Source organism: Tursiops truncatus, chromosome 6, assembly GCF_011762595.2.
Source record: "Tursiops truncatus isolate mTurTru1 chromosome 6, mTurTru1.mat.Y, whole genome shotgun sequence".
Taxonomy (NCBI): domain Eukaryota; kingdom Metazoa; phylum Chordata; class Mammalia; order Artiodactyla; family Delphinidae; genus Tursiops; species Tursiops truncatus.
In genome coordinates, this window is record NC_047039.1 from 16,109,467 (window position 1) to 16,127,720 (window position 18,254).

The 18,254-nt window shown below is 36.5% G+C and overlaps 1 protein-coding gene across 5 annotated transcripts in view; it reads right to left on the reverse strand.

Annotated features, from left to right (window-relative positions):
- The window catches only part of PPP3CC (protein phosphatase 3 catalytic subunit gamma), a 98,030-nt gene that overhangs the window by 47,074 nt on the left and 32,702 nt on the right, over nt 1-18,254 (reverse strand). For 3 of the 5 annotated variants that reach the window (XM_073805859.1, XM_033857700.2, XM_033857702.2), the window contains exons 2-3: nt 8,080-8,277; nt 7,620-7,762 (exon numbers count right to left, since the gene is read on the reverse strand). In XM_073805859.1, the coding sequence (XP_073661960.1) occupies nt 7,620-7,762; nt 8,080-8,107 (171 nt within the window). In that variant the 5' untranslated portion in view covers nt 8,108-8,277. The remainder of the gene's footprint in view (nt 1-7,619; nt 7,763-8,079; nt 8,278-18,254) is intronic. The other 2 variants (XM_033857701.2, XM_033857703.2) reach the window with 1 other exon arrangement.

The following is an 18,254-nucleotide window of genomic DNA, read 5'->3' on the forward strand; positions in this document are numbered from 1 at the left end:
CAAAATCACTATGTGTATTGATTTGGGGATTACAAATAAATTTTAGTAGGGAGGCATATATACAAATACAGAATCCGTGAATAATGAAAATCAATCGTATAGTCTAATCATAAAATATACATATCTCATTCATATACAGCTTCAAAACATAAGCAAAAATTGACAGGACTATTGTGAGAAACAGATAAATCAATAACTCTAGCTGGAGATTTTGACGCAGACCCAAAAGTAAATCATAGTTCAAGCAAACAAAAATAATCAAACTTATAGAGAACAAGTGAACAAGTACAGAATGCATTATTTTCAAGTATATATGGGATAGTCACAAAAATCTACTGGGTACCACAATAAATTCCAAAGGGAGTCTCAATAAATTCCAAAGAATGAATATTATTCAGATTATGTTCTCTAATTAAATTATGCTAATTAGAATCAGTAACAAAATACTAACTCTAAAAAAATCCCACATGACTGGAAACAAAAAACATACTGCTTCATTGTCTTAGGGTTTAAAGATAATTCTTTAAAAAATGCTGAATGATAATAAAAACAATACATGTCAAAATCTGTGGGACCCAGATAAAGCAGCACTTAAAGGGCAATGTACCTTAATAAGTACATTTATTTTTTAAAACAGATATGCAAATATGTTTGTATATGCTTAACCTATCTCTGAAATGTCATACAAGAAACTCTCAACAGTGATTGTATGGGTGGAATGGCTAATATATGAGAAGATGCTCAGTGTCATTAGTAATTAAAGAAATATTAATTGAAATGACAATAAGATATTACTTTATCATTTTGGTAAATATTAGAAAATGAGATAAAACCAAATTCTGGAAGAGGGACAGGAGGAAATATGAACTCTTAGGTGCTACTGGTAGGAGTACAGACTGGTACAGCTGTTCTGAAGACTGATCTGCAATAATCAGTTCAAGTGTTATATGAAGGTAGGTACCCTTTTCCCTAGCAATCCCACTCTTGTTCATAAACCATAGAGAAACTAAAACATGGGACCATAAGTGGATTTATATAAGGGTGTGCTTCACAGCAGTGTTCATGATAGAAAGAAACTGGAGGCAACCTAGTGTCCACCACTGAGAACAGAGAACTAAAATGTCATAGATGTATACTATGGGATACTATGGAGCAGACAGAAACCCAGATAGATCTTAAAAACATACTGACATGTAAAAACAAAAATCAACAGAAAGACAGCTACAGCAGTGATTCTCAGGGTGGTCATATTCATATCAAAGTGTGGTACATCAGCATCACACAGGAACTTGTTAGAATATACATTCTCAGGGTCTATCCCAGACCTAAAGAATCAGAAATTCTGGGGTGGGCTCCAGCAATCTGTTTTTGAACAAGCCCTCCAGGTAATTATGATGCATGCTAAAGTTTGAGAACGACTGAATAGCACCAAAACATTTATGTAAAATTAAAATATTTTTCCCACCAAAACGTTATATATTAAAAAATTAATAATATATGTATTCTGACGCATATACTAAATACAATAGCAACATGTATAGTTGGGAGAGGGAGTAAGGAAAATAGAGGTCACAGATAAGAAAAACAAAACAAAACAATAGAGGGACTTAGAAAAGACTAGTAATAAATGTGCCATGACCTTAAGAGCTTAATTCAACCAAGACTTCCCTCCTTTTTGAAAGGAAAGACTTCAAAATCCTGAATCCAAATGCTTCTCAAAATGCCTACTCTAAGTCACGAACATCTCCTGCCTATGCTTACTGGATAAGATTACTAACTAGTCTTTCTGGGCTCCCATAGTCAGTCCACCACGTAACAGCCAGAGTAATTGTTTTAAAACATAAATAAATGTGAATATGTCACTTCCATGCTTAACAAACAAATAAACAAACAAAAAAGCTCTAATGGCTTCCCACTGCATTCAGAATAAAACCCAAACTCTACCATGGTTTGCAAGGCCTGACATCATGTAAACCCTGCCTATGTCTCTGATACACTGTCTACATTGTCCCCTTACTCATTCTGTCTAGCCACACTGACCTTGTTTCTATTCCTGGGCTGCCTTAGGCTTGCTCCTTCCTCAGAGCTTTTACACTTGATATGCCCTTTGCCTGGAATGTACTCACCCCACCCCTCCATCTACACATGGCTCATTCCCTCAGGTCATTCAAGTTTTTGTTCAAATATTACCTCTTCAGATAGGACTTCCCTGATCTCCAACTAAATTAGCTACTCCTGTCCCCCTTTTGTCCCTTACCCTGATAGACACTAAGCAGATATAAGATGCCATCTCTCTCACTAGAAAACACAGTAGGGACTTCCCTGGTGTCGCAGTGGTTAAGACTCCGCACTCCCACTGCAGGGGGCCCGAGTTCGATCTCTGGTCAGGAACTAGATCCCACATGCATGCCACAACTAAGAAGCCTGACTGCCGCAACTAAGGAGCCCACCTGACACAACTAAGACCCGGTGCAACCAAATAAATAAATAAATATTAAAAAAACAAAACAAAACAATAAAGGACTTGGCTTTGCTTGTTTATCTCCGCATCCCCAGAATTTAACAATGCCTCTCAACTTAGGTACTATTAACAAGCATAATTCTTTGTTGCAGGATGTTTTGTATTCCTGAACCCTGCTTATTAAATGCCAGTAGAACTTCTCAATTATTGTGACAAACCATTCATATGTCATTGTACATAATTATGAGTACATCTGCAGTATAGTTTCTCAAAAATGAAATTGTTGGATCAAAACAATGTACATTTTGAGACACACCTTGCAAAATAAACACTATAAAATGTAAATATACGAATATAATTACGAATATACGAATATAATTGGATGGCTTTTTCTTTTGGTTGACTTTTGTTTTCAACATAATATTTCAAATTTCACAAAATATTCCAAGGAAAAAGTACATTAAATTCATATATAAACATAGAAAGCACTTTCTCTCTTCCTACTTACCTTTCCCAACCAAGAACATGATATATCTTTTGAATTATTTGGTCTTTATCTCTGCCTCCTGTAACGATCAACTAAACTTTTTGAAGTAATGAGTTATAATGCCCATCCACACTACAATGTAATTTGGTTGATATACTTCTCAGCCTCTAATCTCAAGTTTTATTTCCTCGTATTATACATCAGTATGCAACTGTACAATTATCTTGTACACATCAATTAAAGGTCATGATTATCAGAAAATCTGTTCGATACTCTTTGTATTCCTATGTGAACAGAATTTTTACTCCATCTCAAGAATCATTTCTATATGTCAACAACTGTTCATTAGTTGTCCGTCTGATAACATTTACATCACCTAAACATCTGATAACATTTTCTCTTTGGTGGCTCCTGTGCATTTAGTACAACACATCCTATGCTGAAAAGGTTCCCTTTAATCCTTTCTCTTATTATAAAATCAATGAAAGGAAACTAAAATTTAGCTTCCCCTACCACAGAGGAAGTACTTTATAATGGGTGCAAATGAAGAAGGAATATCAAAAGGCTCAGACAAAAGTGAAACTTTACTATTCTGTTTTATCAGTCACATTTGGACCAGTCCCTGGTGTACTACCAAAGCCCACGTTGCTTCAGGAAAGATCAATGCTTGCTCTGGGCATGGAAAAAAAAAATATCATCATGCCTTGATTCTCTCATACAGGCTCAAGGAAAGAGAAATTATTAAGTATGGAAGAGAAAATAAAGTTCTGTGAAAATGATTTGGCAATACATATCAAAAGTCTTAGAAATGCTCACACTCTTAAAAATACTCATTCTATTATAAGAATCCAATCTAAGGAAATATCAGAAATGCTATTAAAGATGTATTCAAAAAGATGTTAATTGCAGCAATATGCAGAATGGAAACAACTGGAAAACAACCTTGTACCACTTACAGTACAAGTGATACAATATCCAATTAACTGCTGCTTAAGCCATAAAGACATTTAAACATCTCAGAAAACAAACAGTCTGGAGGCAAGATGTCTAGGTTTAGTGTACCGGCTCAACATCTTCACCAAGAAATCATGCCCCCTCTCCCTCTTTGATCTGCTATTCACAGCAGGTCTGCTTTTCATTCTTAGTTATAGCACCTCCTCATGGTCACAAAATGGCTGCTACAGTACACACACCCACATTTGACATGACATAGGGGAATGGGGGTCCAAAAGCTTTCACCTTGCAAGAGTCTTTTCATCTGGAAAGAAAAAATTTCAAAACAACACACACAAATAACAATGACAACACAACATGCAGAAGTCCCTTTATATATTACTGGGCAAAAGAGGATCTCATGTTTACCCTGGACTAGTCACTGGTAACAGGGAATGGATTGCCATGACTAGTTCAAACCAACCAGAATTCATTCCCTTGGGCTGGGATAAGGGCCTTCCCTCTCTGAAATTAAAAGTTCTCCCTGAGAACTTTTAAATAGGTAGAGTGTGCAATGTTACAATCTGCAAGTATGATCTCCACCCATCCCAGGTACCTATTTAGTTATCCCTGACAACCCCCAATCCTATTTATCTGAACAAAACAGGGATTTGATAGTAAGGAAGGAGGAGAGAAAAGGTAGGCAAATAAGCAGTACCTGCTACAAACCAAATTATCCAAAGAGAAATGGTGAAATAAACTACGGTATTTATACCACTAATCATACTTTTGGAGAAATTTTAATGATAGAGAAAAGTGCTCTCAAGACAATGATGAGTGGGGGGGAAAGACTACAAAAGAGAATGCACACAACGATCTCAACTTTCCTTAAAAAATATACACATGTAAAAGAAGAAAAAGACTGTGAGGAAATACAACAAAATGTTAACAGTAATTTCATTATAATTCATTTATAACTTTATTTGTAAGAATTTTTTTCTTAGATTCTGCATTTCCCAATTTTTCTACAAAAAAATGACTCTTTATAACAAAAAATTATAATAGGGACACCATCACCTTATTTTCATCTGTTTGACAAAAACATCACCACTCATGCTTATCAAGCACATTGATAAAAATTTATTGTTCAAGTATATACTTGTATCATGTTAGACTAAGTTGTAGCTTACAGAAATCTATATAATCTTAGTGGTCTATAAGTGGCTTCCAACAAACATGAGATATATCCTACAGTTCAGTTTTAAAACTGGTATAATACAGCATTGTCAATTTAAAGTTTTGATTCATTTATCTCTTAAGCTGTTCCAGAAAAACGCTTTGTTAGCCAAACATCAAATAGCATGATAAAGCCAAATATAAACTATGATTTATTAACATTCATTCAGTCAACAAATATTGAGTGCCTACTATGTGTCAGGCACTGTGCTCAGTCCTAACATGAAGAATATTGCTAATAATTAAATAAGTACTTTTGGGGACTTCCCTGGTGGTTCAGTGGGTAAGACTCCATGCTCCCAAGGCAGGGGGCTGGGGTTCAACCCCTGGTCGGGGAACTAGATCCCGTATGCATGCCGCAACTAAGAGTTCACACGCTACAACTGAGAACCCACATGCTGCAACTAAGAAGTCTGCATGCCACAACTAAAAGATACCGCATGCTGCAACAAAGACCCGGCACAGCCAAAATACATAAATAAATATTAAAATAAATAAATATTTTCATATCATACTGAGCGATCTATTCATAAGTAATCTTTTCTTTTAGACTGTCAGCTCCCATAGAGACCATGAATCCTACTCATTATTTGATGCTCAGAGCCTGCCATAAAGTTGGCACTCAGGAAACATTTGTTGATGAGTGACAGAAAAAATATGTTAACACAAAATATTCTGAATATGGCATATGTGTACAAAACTCATCGTGGGTCTGTGTGTGTGTGTGTGTGTGTGTATTGTGAATATACTGATGCATTGAAACTATTTTTAAAGTATGTAATCAGAGGATGATTTGGCACAATATTTATCCTTTCAAAAAGTTATTTCTGGGCTTCCCTGGAGGCGCAGTAGTTGAGAATCTGCCTGCCAATGCAGGGGACACGGGTTCGAGTCCTGGTCTGGGAAGATCCCACATGCCGCGGAGCAACTGGGCCCATGAGCCACAACTACTGAGCCTGTGCGTCTGGAGCTTGTGCTCCACAACAAGAGACGCCGCGACAGTGAGAGGCCTGCGAACCGCGATGTAGAGTGGCCCCCGCTTGCCGCAACTAGAGGAAGCCAAAGCACAGAAACGAAGACCCAACACAGCCAAAAATAAAAATAAATAAATAAAATTTTTTTAAAAAGTTATTTCATGAAATAAAATTAATTACAAATTCAGTAAGTTCTGTATTCTTTTCTTCAGCCTCTAAAACTTCCTCATGCTACTAAACACAAAGAACTAAGCATTCAGTGAGTCTTTCAAACACCCATACTTTTGACATACTGTCTATTAAAATAGGATGTGGATAGGAATATGGGAAGCTTTTAATGTTACAGTCTGCAAGTATGATCTCCACCCATCCCAGGTACCTATTTAGAAATCTTGGGAAATTACTGAGCAGCAGGGAGAATGTGCTTATTTCCTTAGCTTCTATCATTAACTTTCGAACTCATAGATGACACTAAATGAATTTGAGACACTGGCAAGATAACACTGAACTTTTCTGATTCATGCACTTAGACTATCTATCTAACTAAAGAGTAAGATATATTTCTCTTGTTGTTTATTTTTCTGGCAGCTTTAGTATCACAGCTGCTTTTTTGGTTGAGTACCAGGTGAGAGGGTTGACTTGTATTTAGGAGTGATGCTGCATGAACAATAAACCTTTAACCACATAGTACAGTGAGGGTCCCACACTACGAGGGAGAGGCAGAACTAAAGATTGCAAGAACAGCAAGCAGACTCGATTTCTCATCTCATGCTTATTCTGGGGATATTATAAATTCGATTACCTGCACTATTTCAAAAGTTACTTCTCTTTTATTTGCCAAGCATGTACAGCTGAATCAACGGACATTAAATATGAATGTACTGTGGTTCCACTGTACTCAAGTCATTCCGTTAGGTTTTGAAATAGTTTTATCTTTTGTACATAAAAACTTATACTTTGTTTTAAATCTAACCATTTTCCTGTCATCATACAATTTTCAAAATATATAAATTGTGAGTTTTCATTAACTTCATTAACTGTAATCATTTTTTCCTTCAATGAACATGTACTTCCTATGTGTAACAGTATCATAAATTATTCCTACAAGAGGCTAAGTGCCCGATTATTCAGCATTGGCAGTTAATCTAAGCGTTCAATGTAGCTCAGCAGCTTATAGTTTTATAATTAAGGTGAGCTAATCCAAACCCCACTTAGGGTGAACAGCAATTTATATCATTTATATACAGCCTGTACACTATCTACAAAGAGGAAAGGCTGGTAAACACTTAAGTTATTTGCAAAGCAGGGTTAACATAGCCTTCTATATGTCAGATTTTTACTGGCTAATAAAAGGAATAGTTCTTTTTATATCAATTAAAACGTATCTCTATCACTTTAATTATTGAAAGTAACAAAGTTTATAAATTCTGCCAGTGTGTTCTCATTTTAATTTCTTCTACTGAAGAATGGAAAGAAATTTTTTTAAAAAGATAATATGATAGTTCCAACACACCAGTTTAATATTTACCTCTATACTGAAATAGCCTCTGTCCACATAGTCACCCAGAAAGAGGTAGCGTGTATTACTAGGTGATCCTCCAACTTCAAACAACTTCATCAGGTCAAAAAACTGTCCATGAATGTCACCACATACTAGGAAAAAAAACAGACCTAGGGTGAGGTGAAAAATTATGTCTTAGAAGAGAAAGGGCATTACACCAATAGGACCACAGTTTAACTTTTAACTTAAATCAGTCTAGCTTTTGACTGGACTGCTCGATAATTGCAGGCAATCTATCAATATGAAATAGTCCTACTGGAAATATTAGACATTTTAAATTGTATTTCTTCAATGAATAACACATACTAAACAACCCTAAGACTGCGCACAATTCCTAGAATAATGATCACACATTTTAGTTGGTTATTTGTAATCACTTCTCAAATTAGCTCAAATCTAAGTACCACCATGCGAATACTTCTCATACCTGTGATTGGAGCATCTACTTCTATCATAGTCTTCTCTTGTCTCAGGATGGCAGCCCCATCATTGATTATCTTTAAGGCTACTTCCTCTTCCAGTCGCCCTTCCTTCACCAAATGGTTTTTCAAAACATCAATTTTAGGTTTCCCATTCTCAAATACTTCCTTCAAAGTAAGCCGCTGTGTTGGAGGAAAAGGGACAGCTAGGAAGAGAGAAAAAAAAATTTTTTAACAGTTAAAGGTATAGAGAAAAACCATAAACACATTACTTTTATGTAACAAATTAAACCTAATGCATCACCACGATTTCACATCCACAGCACGAGAACTACATAGGAAAACAAATCGAAGATACTATATATTATAGATGATCGATTCTAATTTTTTAAAAGGCCACAGTTAAAGTCATTTAAAAGATATATGTGTGTGTGCGTGTATATATTATGTTATACATATAAAGATGAAAGACTTGAAGTTGATTCAGTAGATAAGCTAAAAGTGAGACAAGGGACTAGATGATATGAGTATCTTTTATCTATGGAAAATGTGTTAAAAATGAAACTATGGTTTAAAAAAATGAAGGAAAATAAATCACAACACTAACAGGGTATTTATTTCTTCCAAAGAACAGACCTAATGAAACCACGTCTTGGAAGTTTGACTTCAGTTCCTGATCAGGGGAATCAGATGTTTTTTATGTACGTACGTATGTATTAATAAAAGGTAGTTGCTTAAAATATTACTAATAACAAGAACACAACTAACAGGATGGAGCTCTTTCACAGAATAACTTGCTCTAGTAACAGAGCATAAACTTGAGAAAAATAGGTATGGGAGGTCTAGCTGTGTTTTCTAATCTCGAAATTCTAACAACTAACTTCAGTGTACACTGGATATAAAGTTTATATACAACATCATGGTAAATTAGCAACTTGAACAGAAAAAATTTTTTGACATTTTAAAATTGGCTATCACCTCTTCTTTTACCTATCTTATAATGTAGTCTACTTTAGATTCCCTGTGACCTAATAGCCACAAGTCTATAAACCATAAGTTTTAAAGGAGGGATTCATTTCAATTTGTGGTTACTGTCTGATTATTCTACTTCTAGCTTTATGGAAGTATTATTAAGAACCAAGTTGAAATCTACAGGCACTTAAACAATTTTAGACTTGATCTAGCCATTCCATTTTGTATTTTTTACAAGTAAAGAAAATCCTATGGTAAGTTTTATAATGCTCTTAGCTATAATTTGACTCATTTTGACTATTCAAAGCCCATTGAAAATATCATAGTAGCTATCCAACCAGCAAATATTATCCTGAGATGGGGACCATACACATCCCAGTTTACTCAGGACAGTCCTAGGTTTCAGCTGCTCTCCTAGTATAACTGTTAATAGCATCCCCTTTCCCTCTTAAAACTGTCTCAATTTAAAGGACAAATTAGTCTTAATTTGTGTAATTCATATGGAATATCAATATACTATTTTAGTAGGATAATCTAAATCTAAAATAAGACAAAAATAAAATATTATGATGAGTCTTTTATTCATTCATCTGGTGAGTCTATAAGACAGGGTGAAGGTTAGTCCTGAACAAGTTTACTTAAATTTTTACTAAATTGTTCTTAATTGCCCACTTTGTAAATCAAAGAAATTGGTCAAAAAACTAAAAACAGGGCTTCCCTGGTGGTGCAGTGGTTGAGAGTCCGCCTGCCGATGCAGGGGACACGGGTTTGTGCCCCGGTCCGGGAAGATCCCACATGCCACGGAGCAGCTGGGCCCATGAGCCATGGCCACTGAGCCTGCGCGTCTGGAGCCTGTGCTCCGCAACAGGAGAGGCCACAACAGTGAGAGGCCCGCATACCGCAAAAAAAAAAAAACAAACTAAAAACAAGATGAAATAATACAAAATCAAATATGTTGGAATTGACAAAAATGTATCATAACAGAGGTAGTATGAGAGACAAGAGATCCACAGATATTACTTGACTTCTACCAGTAGTCTTATTACTTACTAATAAAAATCATTTTCCTCCAACCTCAGTTGTAATCAGAGAACAGTTTACAAAACAGGAAACCCGTTTTTCTTATATATCATAAAAGTCACGTAAGTAAAGGTGACAACAACCTAAAGAGCTCCTGAGGAGGAAATTTAGAAAGATATTTTTTCTTTCTCTCAAATTCTTCAGTTGTAATTTATTTAAAACAAGTAAATAAGTCAGTTAAATGAAAGTAAGGATGAAATGGATCAAGGGGATTATGCCTAGCTAAGAGAAATGGGACACAGCTGAGCCAGGAACACTAAGAGGAATTAAGATTGGCTTGGGACAACATGCATAAAAGAAAGTTCCAGGAGAGTCCTAAGTTTTTAGGTAAGGGTTATTTTTTTTTTAATTTTTGAATTTTATTTTATTTTTATACAGCAAGTTATTAGTCACCAATTTTATACACATCAGTGTATATATGTCACTCCCAATCGCCCAGTTCAGCACACCACCACCCCCACCCCACTGCGGCTTTCCCCCCTTGGTGTCCATATGTTTGTTCTCTACATCTGTGTCTAAACTTCTGCCCTGCAAACTGGTTCATCTGTCCCATTTTTCCAGGTTCCACATACATGCGTTAATATACGATATTTGTTTTTCTCTTTCTGACTTACTTCACTTGGTATGGCAGTCTCTAGATCCATCCGTGTCTCAACAAATGACTTAATTTCATTCCTTTTTATGGCTGAGTAATATTCCAGTGTATATATGTACCACAACTTCTTTATCCATTCGTATGTCGATGGGCATTTAGGTTGCTTCCATGACCTGGCTATTGTAAACAGTGCTGCAATGAACATTGGGGTTCATGTGTCTTTTTGAATTATGGTTTTCTCTGGGTATATGCCCAGTAGTGGGATTGCTGGATCATATGGTAATTCTATTTTTAGTTTTTTAAGGAACCTCCATACTATTCTCCATAGTGGCTGTATCAATTTACATTCCCACCAACAATGCAAAAGGGTTCCCTTTTCTCCACACCCCCTCCAGCATTTGTTGTTTGTAGATTTTCTGATGATGCCCTTTCTAACTGGTGTGAGGGGATACCTCATTGCAGTTTTGATTTGCATTTCTCTAATAATTAGTGATGTTGAGAAGCTTTTCATGTGCTTCTTGGCCATCTGTACGTCTTCTTTGGAGAAATGTCTATTTAGGTCTTCTGCCCATTTTTGGATTAGCTTGTTTATTTGTTTAATATTGAGCTGCATGAGCTGTTTATATACTTTGGAGATTAATCCTTTGTCTGTTGATTTGTTTGCAAATATTTTCTCCCATTCTGAGGGTTGTCTTTTCGTCTTGTTTATGGTTTCCTTTGCTGTGCAAAAGCTTTGAAGTTTCATTAGGTCCCATTTGCTTATTTTTGTTTTTATTTCCATTACTCTAGGAGGTGGATCAAAAAAGATCTTGCTGTGATTTATGTCAAAGAGTGTTCTTCCTATGTTTTCCTCTAAGAGTTTTATAGTGTCCGGTCTTACATTTAGGTCTCAAATCCATTCTGAGTTTATTTTTGTGCATGGTGTTAGGGAGTGTTCTAATTTCATTCTTTTACATGCAGCTGTCCAGTTTTCCCAGCACCACTTATTGAAGAGACTGTCTTTTCTCCATTGTATATCCGTGCCTCCTTTGTCATAGATTAGTTGACCATAGGTGCGTGGGTTTATCTCTGGGCTTTCTATCTTGTTCCATTGATCTATGTTTCTGTTTTTGTGCCAGTACCATATTGTCTTGATTACTGTAGCTTTGTAGTACAGTCTGAATTCAGGGAGTCTGATCCTCCAGCTCTGTTTTTCTCCCTCAGGACTGCTTTGGCTATTCAGGGTCTTTTTTGCCTCCATACAAATTGTAAGATTTTTTGTTCTAGTTCCGTAAAAAATGCCATTGGTAATTTGATAAGAATTGCATTGAATCTGTAGATTGCTTTGGGTAGTGTAGTCATTTTCACAATATTGTTTCTTCCAATCCAAGAACATGGTATATCTCTCCATCTGTTGGTATCATCTTTAATTTCTTTCATCAGTGTCGCATAGTTTTCTGCATACAGGTCTTTTGTCTCCCTAGGTAGGTTTATTCCTAGGTATTTTATTCTTTTTGTTGCAGTGGTAAATGGGAGTGTTTCCTTAATTTCTCTTTCAGATTTTTCATCGTTAGTGTACAGGAATGCAAGAGATTTCTGTGCATTAATTTTGTATCCTGCAACTTTACCAAATTCATTGATTAGCTCTAGTAGTTTTCTGGTGGCATTTTTAGGATTCTCTATGTATAGTATCATGTCATCTGTAAACAGTTACAGTTCTTCTTTTCCAAATTGTATTCCTTTTATTTCTTTTTCTTCTCTGATTGCCGTGGCTAGGACTTCCAAAACTCTGTTGAATAATAGTGGTGAGAGTGGACATCCTTGTCTTGTTCCTGATCTTAGAGGAAATGCTTTCAGTTTTTCACCATTGAGAATGATGTTTGCTGTGGGTCTGTCGTATATGGCCTTTATTATGTTGAGGTAGGTTCCCTCTATGCCCACTTTCTGGAGAGTTTTATCATAAATGGTAAAGGTTATTTAAAAAATCAATACCCTTCAAATCAGAATAAAAGAATCTTCAACTTTAAAGGAGTGGGTCTTACCACCCTCTAAGTTACCCCTAGCTATGTTTAGAGTCCTGAATTCCATTTCCCTTCTTGTACTGGATAGTTCTATACATACGTTAGCTGAGATTGATTCACAGAAGACTGGGAAGAGCCACAATCCAGAGAAGACTAAAGGAAATCGAGCTAAGTTTGCTAATGAAAGGAAACAGTAGAAACTTTCCAAGTAAACTTTAAACGTCTGTGTAAAAAAATATGCCCCAGACAAGAGTGACCATTATGTCTGAGTATCCTGGTTTATTTATTTTGTCCTGATGTAATTATTAATAATGCTTCCTTTTACTCTCAAGTATCCAGAAACAAAATTAATCAGAATCAACTGATCAGAGGCATTTGTTTAGAGCATAGATTCTTAGGTCTCATACGTGTGGAATCAGGATCTTTGGAGATCTACACAGACCTCCGCATGGTTAACAAGTACCCCAGGCAAATCTCATGCTCACTAATCTCAGATAATCAGCACCTGTATTCCCAGTCATCACATAGTCATAGTTTACTGGTCTTCACGTCCCTTGCCCCAGCCCCTATGTGGCCACATGAATACACGGAGTTCAGAATTTCTGAGTGAAAAATAGAGGATCTAGAGTAGTGCTTTGTAAACTGTCTGTTGGAACTGCCCCCACCCCAGCATCAACAAGTGGAAAACTATACTTTGTAAAATGCAATAAAAATAAATTACTAGAAAAATGATCACATGCATAGATGTTGTGCCAATGTCAAGCTGCTATAAAAGTTTTTAAATGCTAACTCTCTGTATTTACTGCAGTTAGTAACAATTCGTGGACAGACATTGGTCCACGGACCATACTTTTGGGTAACACTGGTTTGGATAAACATGGATTTGGGGGAACAAGAATAAGACTAGAGGGCTTCCCTGGTGGCGCAGTGGTTAAGAGTCCGCCTGCCGATGCAGGGGACACGGGTTTGTGCCCCGGTCCGGGAGGATCCCACATGCTGCGGAGCGGCTGGGCCCGTGAGCCATGGCCGCTGAGCCTGCGCGTCCGGAGCCTGTGCTCCGCAACGGGAGAGGCCACAACAGTGAGAGGCCCACGTACCGCAAAAAAAAAAAAAAAAAAAAAGAATAAGACTAGAATCAAAACTTAAATACTACGCATATACATGTCTCTAAGCCCAAGTTTGGAGATTTTATTATGTCTTATGTCTAATGTATACAAAAGATGATATTCAACTGGCTTCACTTCTCACTTCACAGTGGATGATAATCTAAACCCAAATCTCTGACAAGTTCATTTCAAACTGCCTTTAATGGCACACAGGATTTCATTAATAAGAAATACAACTTAAACACTTGGACTCTGAAGTTGTAGCCTCTAACATCTTATCCATGCTTTAAACTATGAAGTATTTGAACTGTAACACAGAGGTTCAATTCTTGCATCCTTTCAAATTATAAATAAACCACTCACCACCACACATGGAAGTTTCCCTTCATTTCTGTGGCTGTGTGTTGCCTCTCTAAATACTCCATTTATAAAGCTGTCATCCTTCCAAAATCATGTCTTAGCACAATTTTTCAAATTTCAAAGAAAAGGTACTCAAGTGATTACAAGGCTAATAAGTAATTCCAGACATTTTATTTGTTCAAAAAATTAAATAGGCATTTTTAAATAAAAGAGTCAAAATGTCAGTAGTGTCAGAGCTCAAGTTACTACTTTATTGGTTTCTTCATATTGTCACTTGGGGTTCCTGGTTCCTTCATTTTTAATACAGGCATGTTATTTTATAAACTATAATCATTACCAACAAGAAAGTAGGGTTAACAGAGGGATTAAAGGGTCTCAAAACACGAGCATAGAGTTAAAAATATTTTTTGACTATGAATCAAAAGGCCATTTATCCAGAAATGTGATCATTTAGGGGTTATAAAACTACAGTACTTCTTTTTAAGAGTAGAGGAGGTTCTTGTTACTCAAAGATGATTGGTGGGCTTCCCTGGTGGTGCAGTGGTTGGGAGTCCGCCTGCCGATGCAGGGGACACGGGTTCGTGCCCCGGTCCGGGAGGATCCCACATGCCGCAGAGCGGCTGGGTCCGTGAGCCATGGCCGCTGAGCCTTCGCATCCGGAGCCTGTGATCCGCAACGGGAGAGGCCACAACGGCGAGAGGCCCGCGTACAGCCAAAAAAAAAAAAAAAAAAAAAAAGATGATTGGTGATAGAAAAGGCCACTTTAAGTGTATCCACATTAAAAAAAACAAAACAAAACAGTCATTCTAACAGGTCTGAGGTGATATCTTGCTATGATTTTAATTTGCATTTCCCTGATGATTAGTGATGTTGAGCACCTTTTCATGTACCTGCTGGCCATCTGTAATGTCTCCTTTGGGAAAATGTCTATTCAGTTCCTCTTTCCATTTTTAAATTGGATTGTTTGGGTTTTTTGCTATTGAGTTGTATGAGTTTATTATATACTTTGGATATTAACCTCTTATCAGACATATGATTTATAAATACTTTCTCCCATTCTGTAGGTTGCCTTTTCACTTGGTTGATGGTTTCTTTTTCTCTGCAGAAGTTTTTTAGTTTGATGTAGTCCCAGTTATTTTTGCTTTTGATGTCATACCCCCAAAACTGTCACCAAGACCAATGTCAAACAGCTTTTTCCCTATGTTTCCTTCTAGGAGTTTTACAGTTTCAGGTCTTATGTTTAAGTCTTTAATCCATTTTGAGTTAATTTTTGTGAGTGGTCTAATTTCATTCTTCTGCACTGTAGTTATACAGCTTTCCCAACACCACTTATTGAAAAGATTATCCTTTCCCTCATTGAATATTCTTGGCTCCCTTGTCAAATATTAGTTGACTGTATATGTGAGGGTTTATTTCTGAGCTCCTGATTCTGTTCCATTGGCCTGTGTGTCTGTTTTTATTTTATGCCAATACCATACCGTTTTGACTACTAGAGGTTTGCAGTATAGTTTGAAATCAGGACGTATGATGCCTCAAACTTTGTTCTTCTTTCTCCAGATTGCTTTGGTTATTCAGGGTCTTTTGTGGCTCCACACAAACTTTAGGATTGTTTTTTCTATTTCTGTGAAAAAAACCATTGGCTTTTTTTTTTTTTTTTTTTGCGGTATGAGGGCCTCTCACTGTTGTGGCCTCTCCCGTTGTGGGGCACAGGCTCCGGACGCGCAGGCTCAGTGGCCATGGTTCATGGGCCCAGCCGCTCCGCGGCATGTGGGATCTTCCCGGACCGGGGCACGAACCCATGCCCCTGCATCGGCAGGCGGACTCTCAACCACTGTGCCACCAGGGAAGCCCAAAACCATTGGCATTTTGATAGGAATTGGATTGAATCTCCAGACAACTTTGGGTAGTATAGACATTTTAAAAATATTAATTCTTCTGATCTATGAATATAGGATGTCTTTCCATTTGTTTATGTCCTCTTCAATTTCATCAAAATCTTGTAGTTTTCAGTGTACAGATCTTTCACCTCCTTGATTAAATTTATTCCTAAGTATTTTATTGTTTTTGATGTTATTGTAAATGGAATTGTTTTATTTCTTTTTCAGATATTGCATTGTTAGTGTATAGCAACACAAGTTATTTCTGTATGTTGATTTTGTATCCTCAAACAACTGAATTTGTTTATTAGTTCTAACAGTTTGTTTGTTTTTTGTTTTGGTGGAGTCTTTAGGATTTTCTCTATGTAAGACCATGTCATCTGCAAACTAAGACAATTTTACATCTTACTTTCTGACCTGGATTGATTGATTTTCTTACCTGATTGCTCTGGCTAGGACTTCAAGTACTATGTTGAATAAGAAAGGTGAGAGTAAGCACCCTTATTTTACTCCTGATCTTAGACGAAAAGCTTTCAACCTTTCATTGATGAATATGATGTTGGCTGTGGGCTGGTCATATATGGCTTTTATTAAGTTGAGGTATGTTCCTTCTATATGCAATTTGTTGGGTGTATTTATCAAGAAAAGATGCTGTATTTTGTCAAATGCTTTTTTTGCATCTATTGAGATGATCATATGATTTTTATCTTTTATCCCATTAATGTGATGTATATCACATTTGTTGATTTGCATATGTTGAATTACCCTTGCATCCTAGGGATAAATATCACTTGATTGTGGTGAATGATCTTTCTAACATGCTGTTAATTAGGTTTGCTAATATTTTGTTGAGAAGTTTTGCATCTCTATTCATCAGGGATATTGGTCTGCAGTTTTCTTTTCTTATAGTTTCCTTATCTGGCCTTTGTATCAGAGTAATGCTGGCCTCAAAAACAATGAGTTTGGGAGCATTCCCTCCCCCTCAATTTTTTGGAAGAGTTTGAGAAGGATTGGTATGAATTCTTTTTTTAAATGTTTGATAGATTTCACCAATGAAACCATCTGGTCTTGGGCTTTTCTTTGTTGGGAGGTTTTAGATTACTGATTCAGTCTCCTTATTTGTTATTGGTCTGTTCAGAGTTTTCCACTTCTTCATAATTCAGCCTTCATAGGTTAAATGTGTCTAGAAATTTATCCATTTCTTCTAGGCTACCCAATTTGTAGTGGATAATTGTTCACAGTAGTCTCTTATAATCCTTTATATTTCTGTGGCATCAGTTGTAATGTCTCCTTTTTTCATTTCTTATTTATTTGTCTTTTCTCTTTTATTCTCAGTCTAAAGTCTGTCAATTATGTTAATCATTTCAAAAACCAATTCTTAATTCTGTTAATCTTTTCTATTGTTTTCCTGGTCCCTATTTCACTTACTTCTACTCTTATCTTTGTTATTTCAGTGGTGAAAGCTGCTGGGTTATCTGTTGAGCTGGTTGCCATGAACCTCATTCACGCCCACTGCATACCTGCCATGGTAGCCCCTTCATTCTACTCAATTCTCTGCTCAAATGTTACTTCTTCAGAGAGCTCTTCCCTATTTTATCCAAACAAAACAAAACAAAACAAAACCTCTTCCCTAGACACTGATCAGAGAAAAGGTTTGGTTCTTCATCAATTTCTAATTAAGTACTTTGAGGTATATATTATGTACACACCATTGTTGAGACATATAGAAACTAAGTCTGAGCCAGATATCAACTGTTGAATTCGACAATTATGCCACCAAATGTTCATTTCAGATATGGTAAACTCCTGCTCAACCTTTCATCCTAAAATTCTTTCCTCCTCAAAGTTTAGTCTGGGGATCAAAAATATCAGAATCACCCAGGAGCTTGTTAGAAGTGCAGGATACCTGGCCTAACTCAGATATATTGAAATCAGAATCTGCATTTTAACAAGATGTTCAGGTGCACATTAAGAAGCACTACTATAATTTACTGATTTTTAACTCCAATTGTACATTAGCATAACCTAGGAAGTTTCTGAAAATATAATGCCCTCATCCATTTCTAGAAATCTGGATTCAACTGGTTTTAGATTAGTGTCCCAGAAACTGGTAGTTTCAAAAAGCTCTCCAGGTAATCCTAACATGCAGCCTAATGTGCAGATTGAGAACCAATGTTCTAAGTTAAATGATAA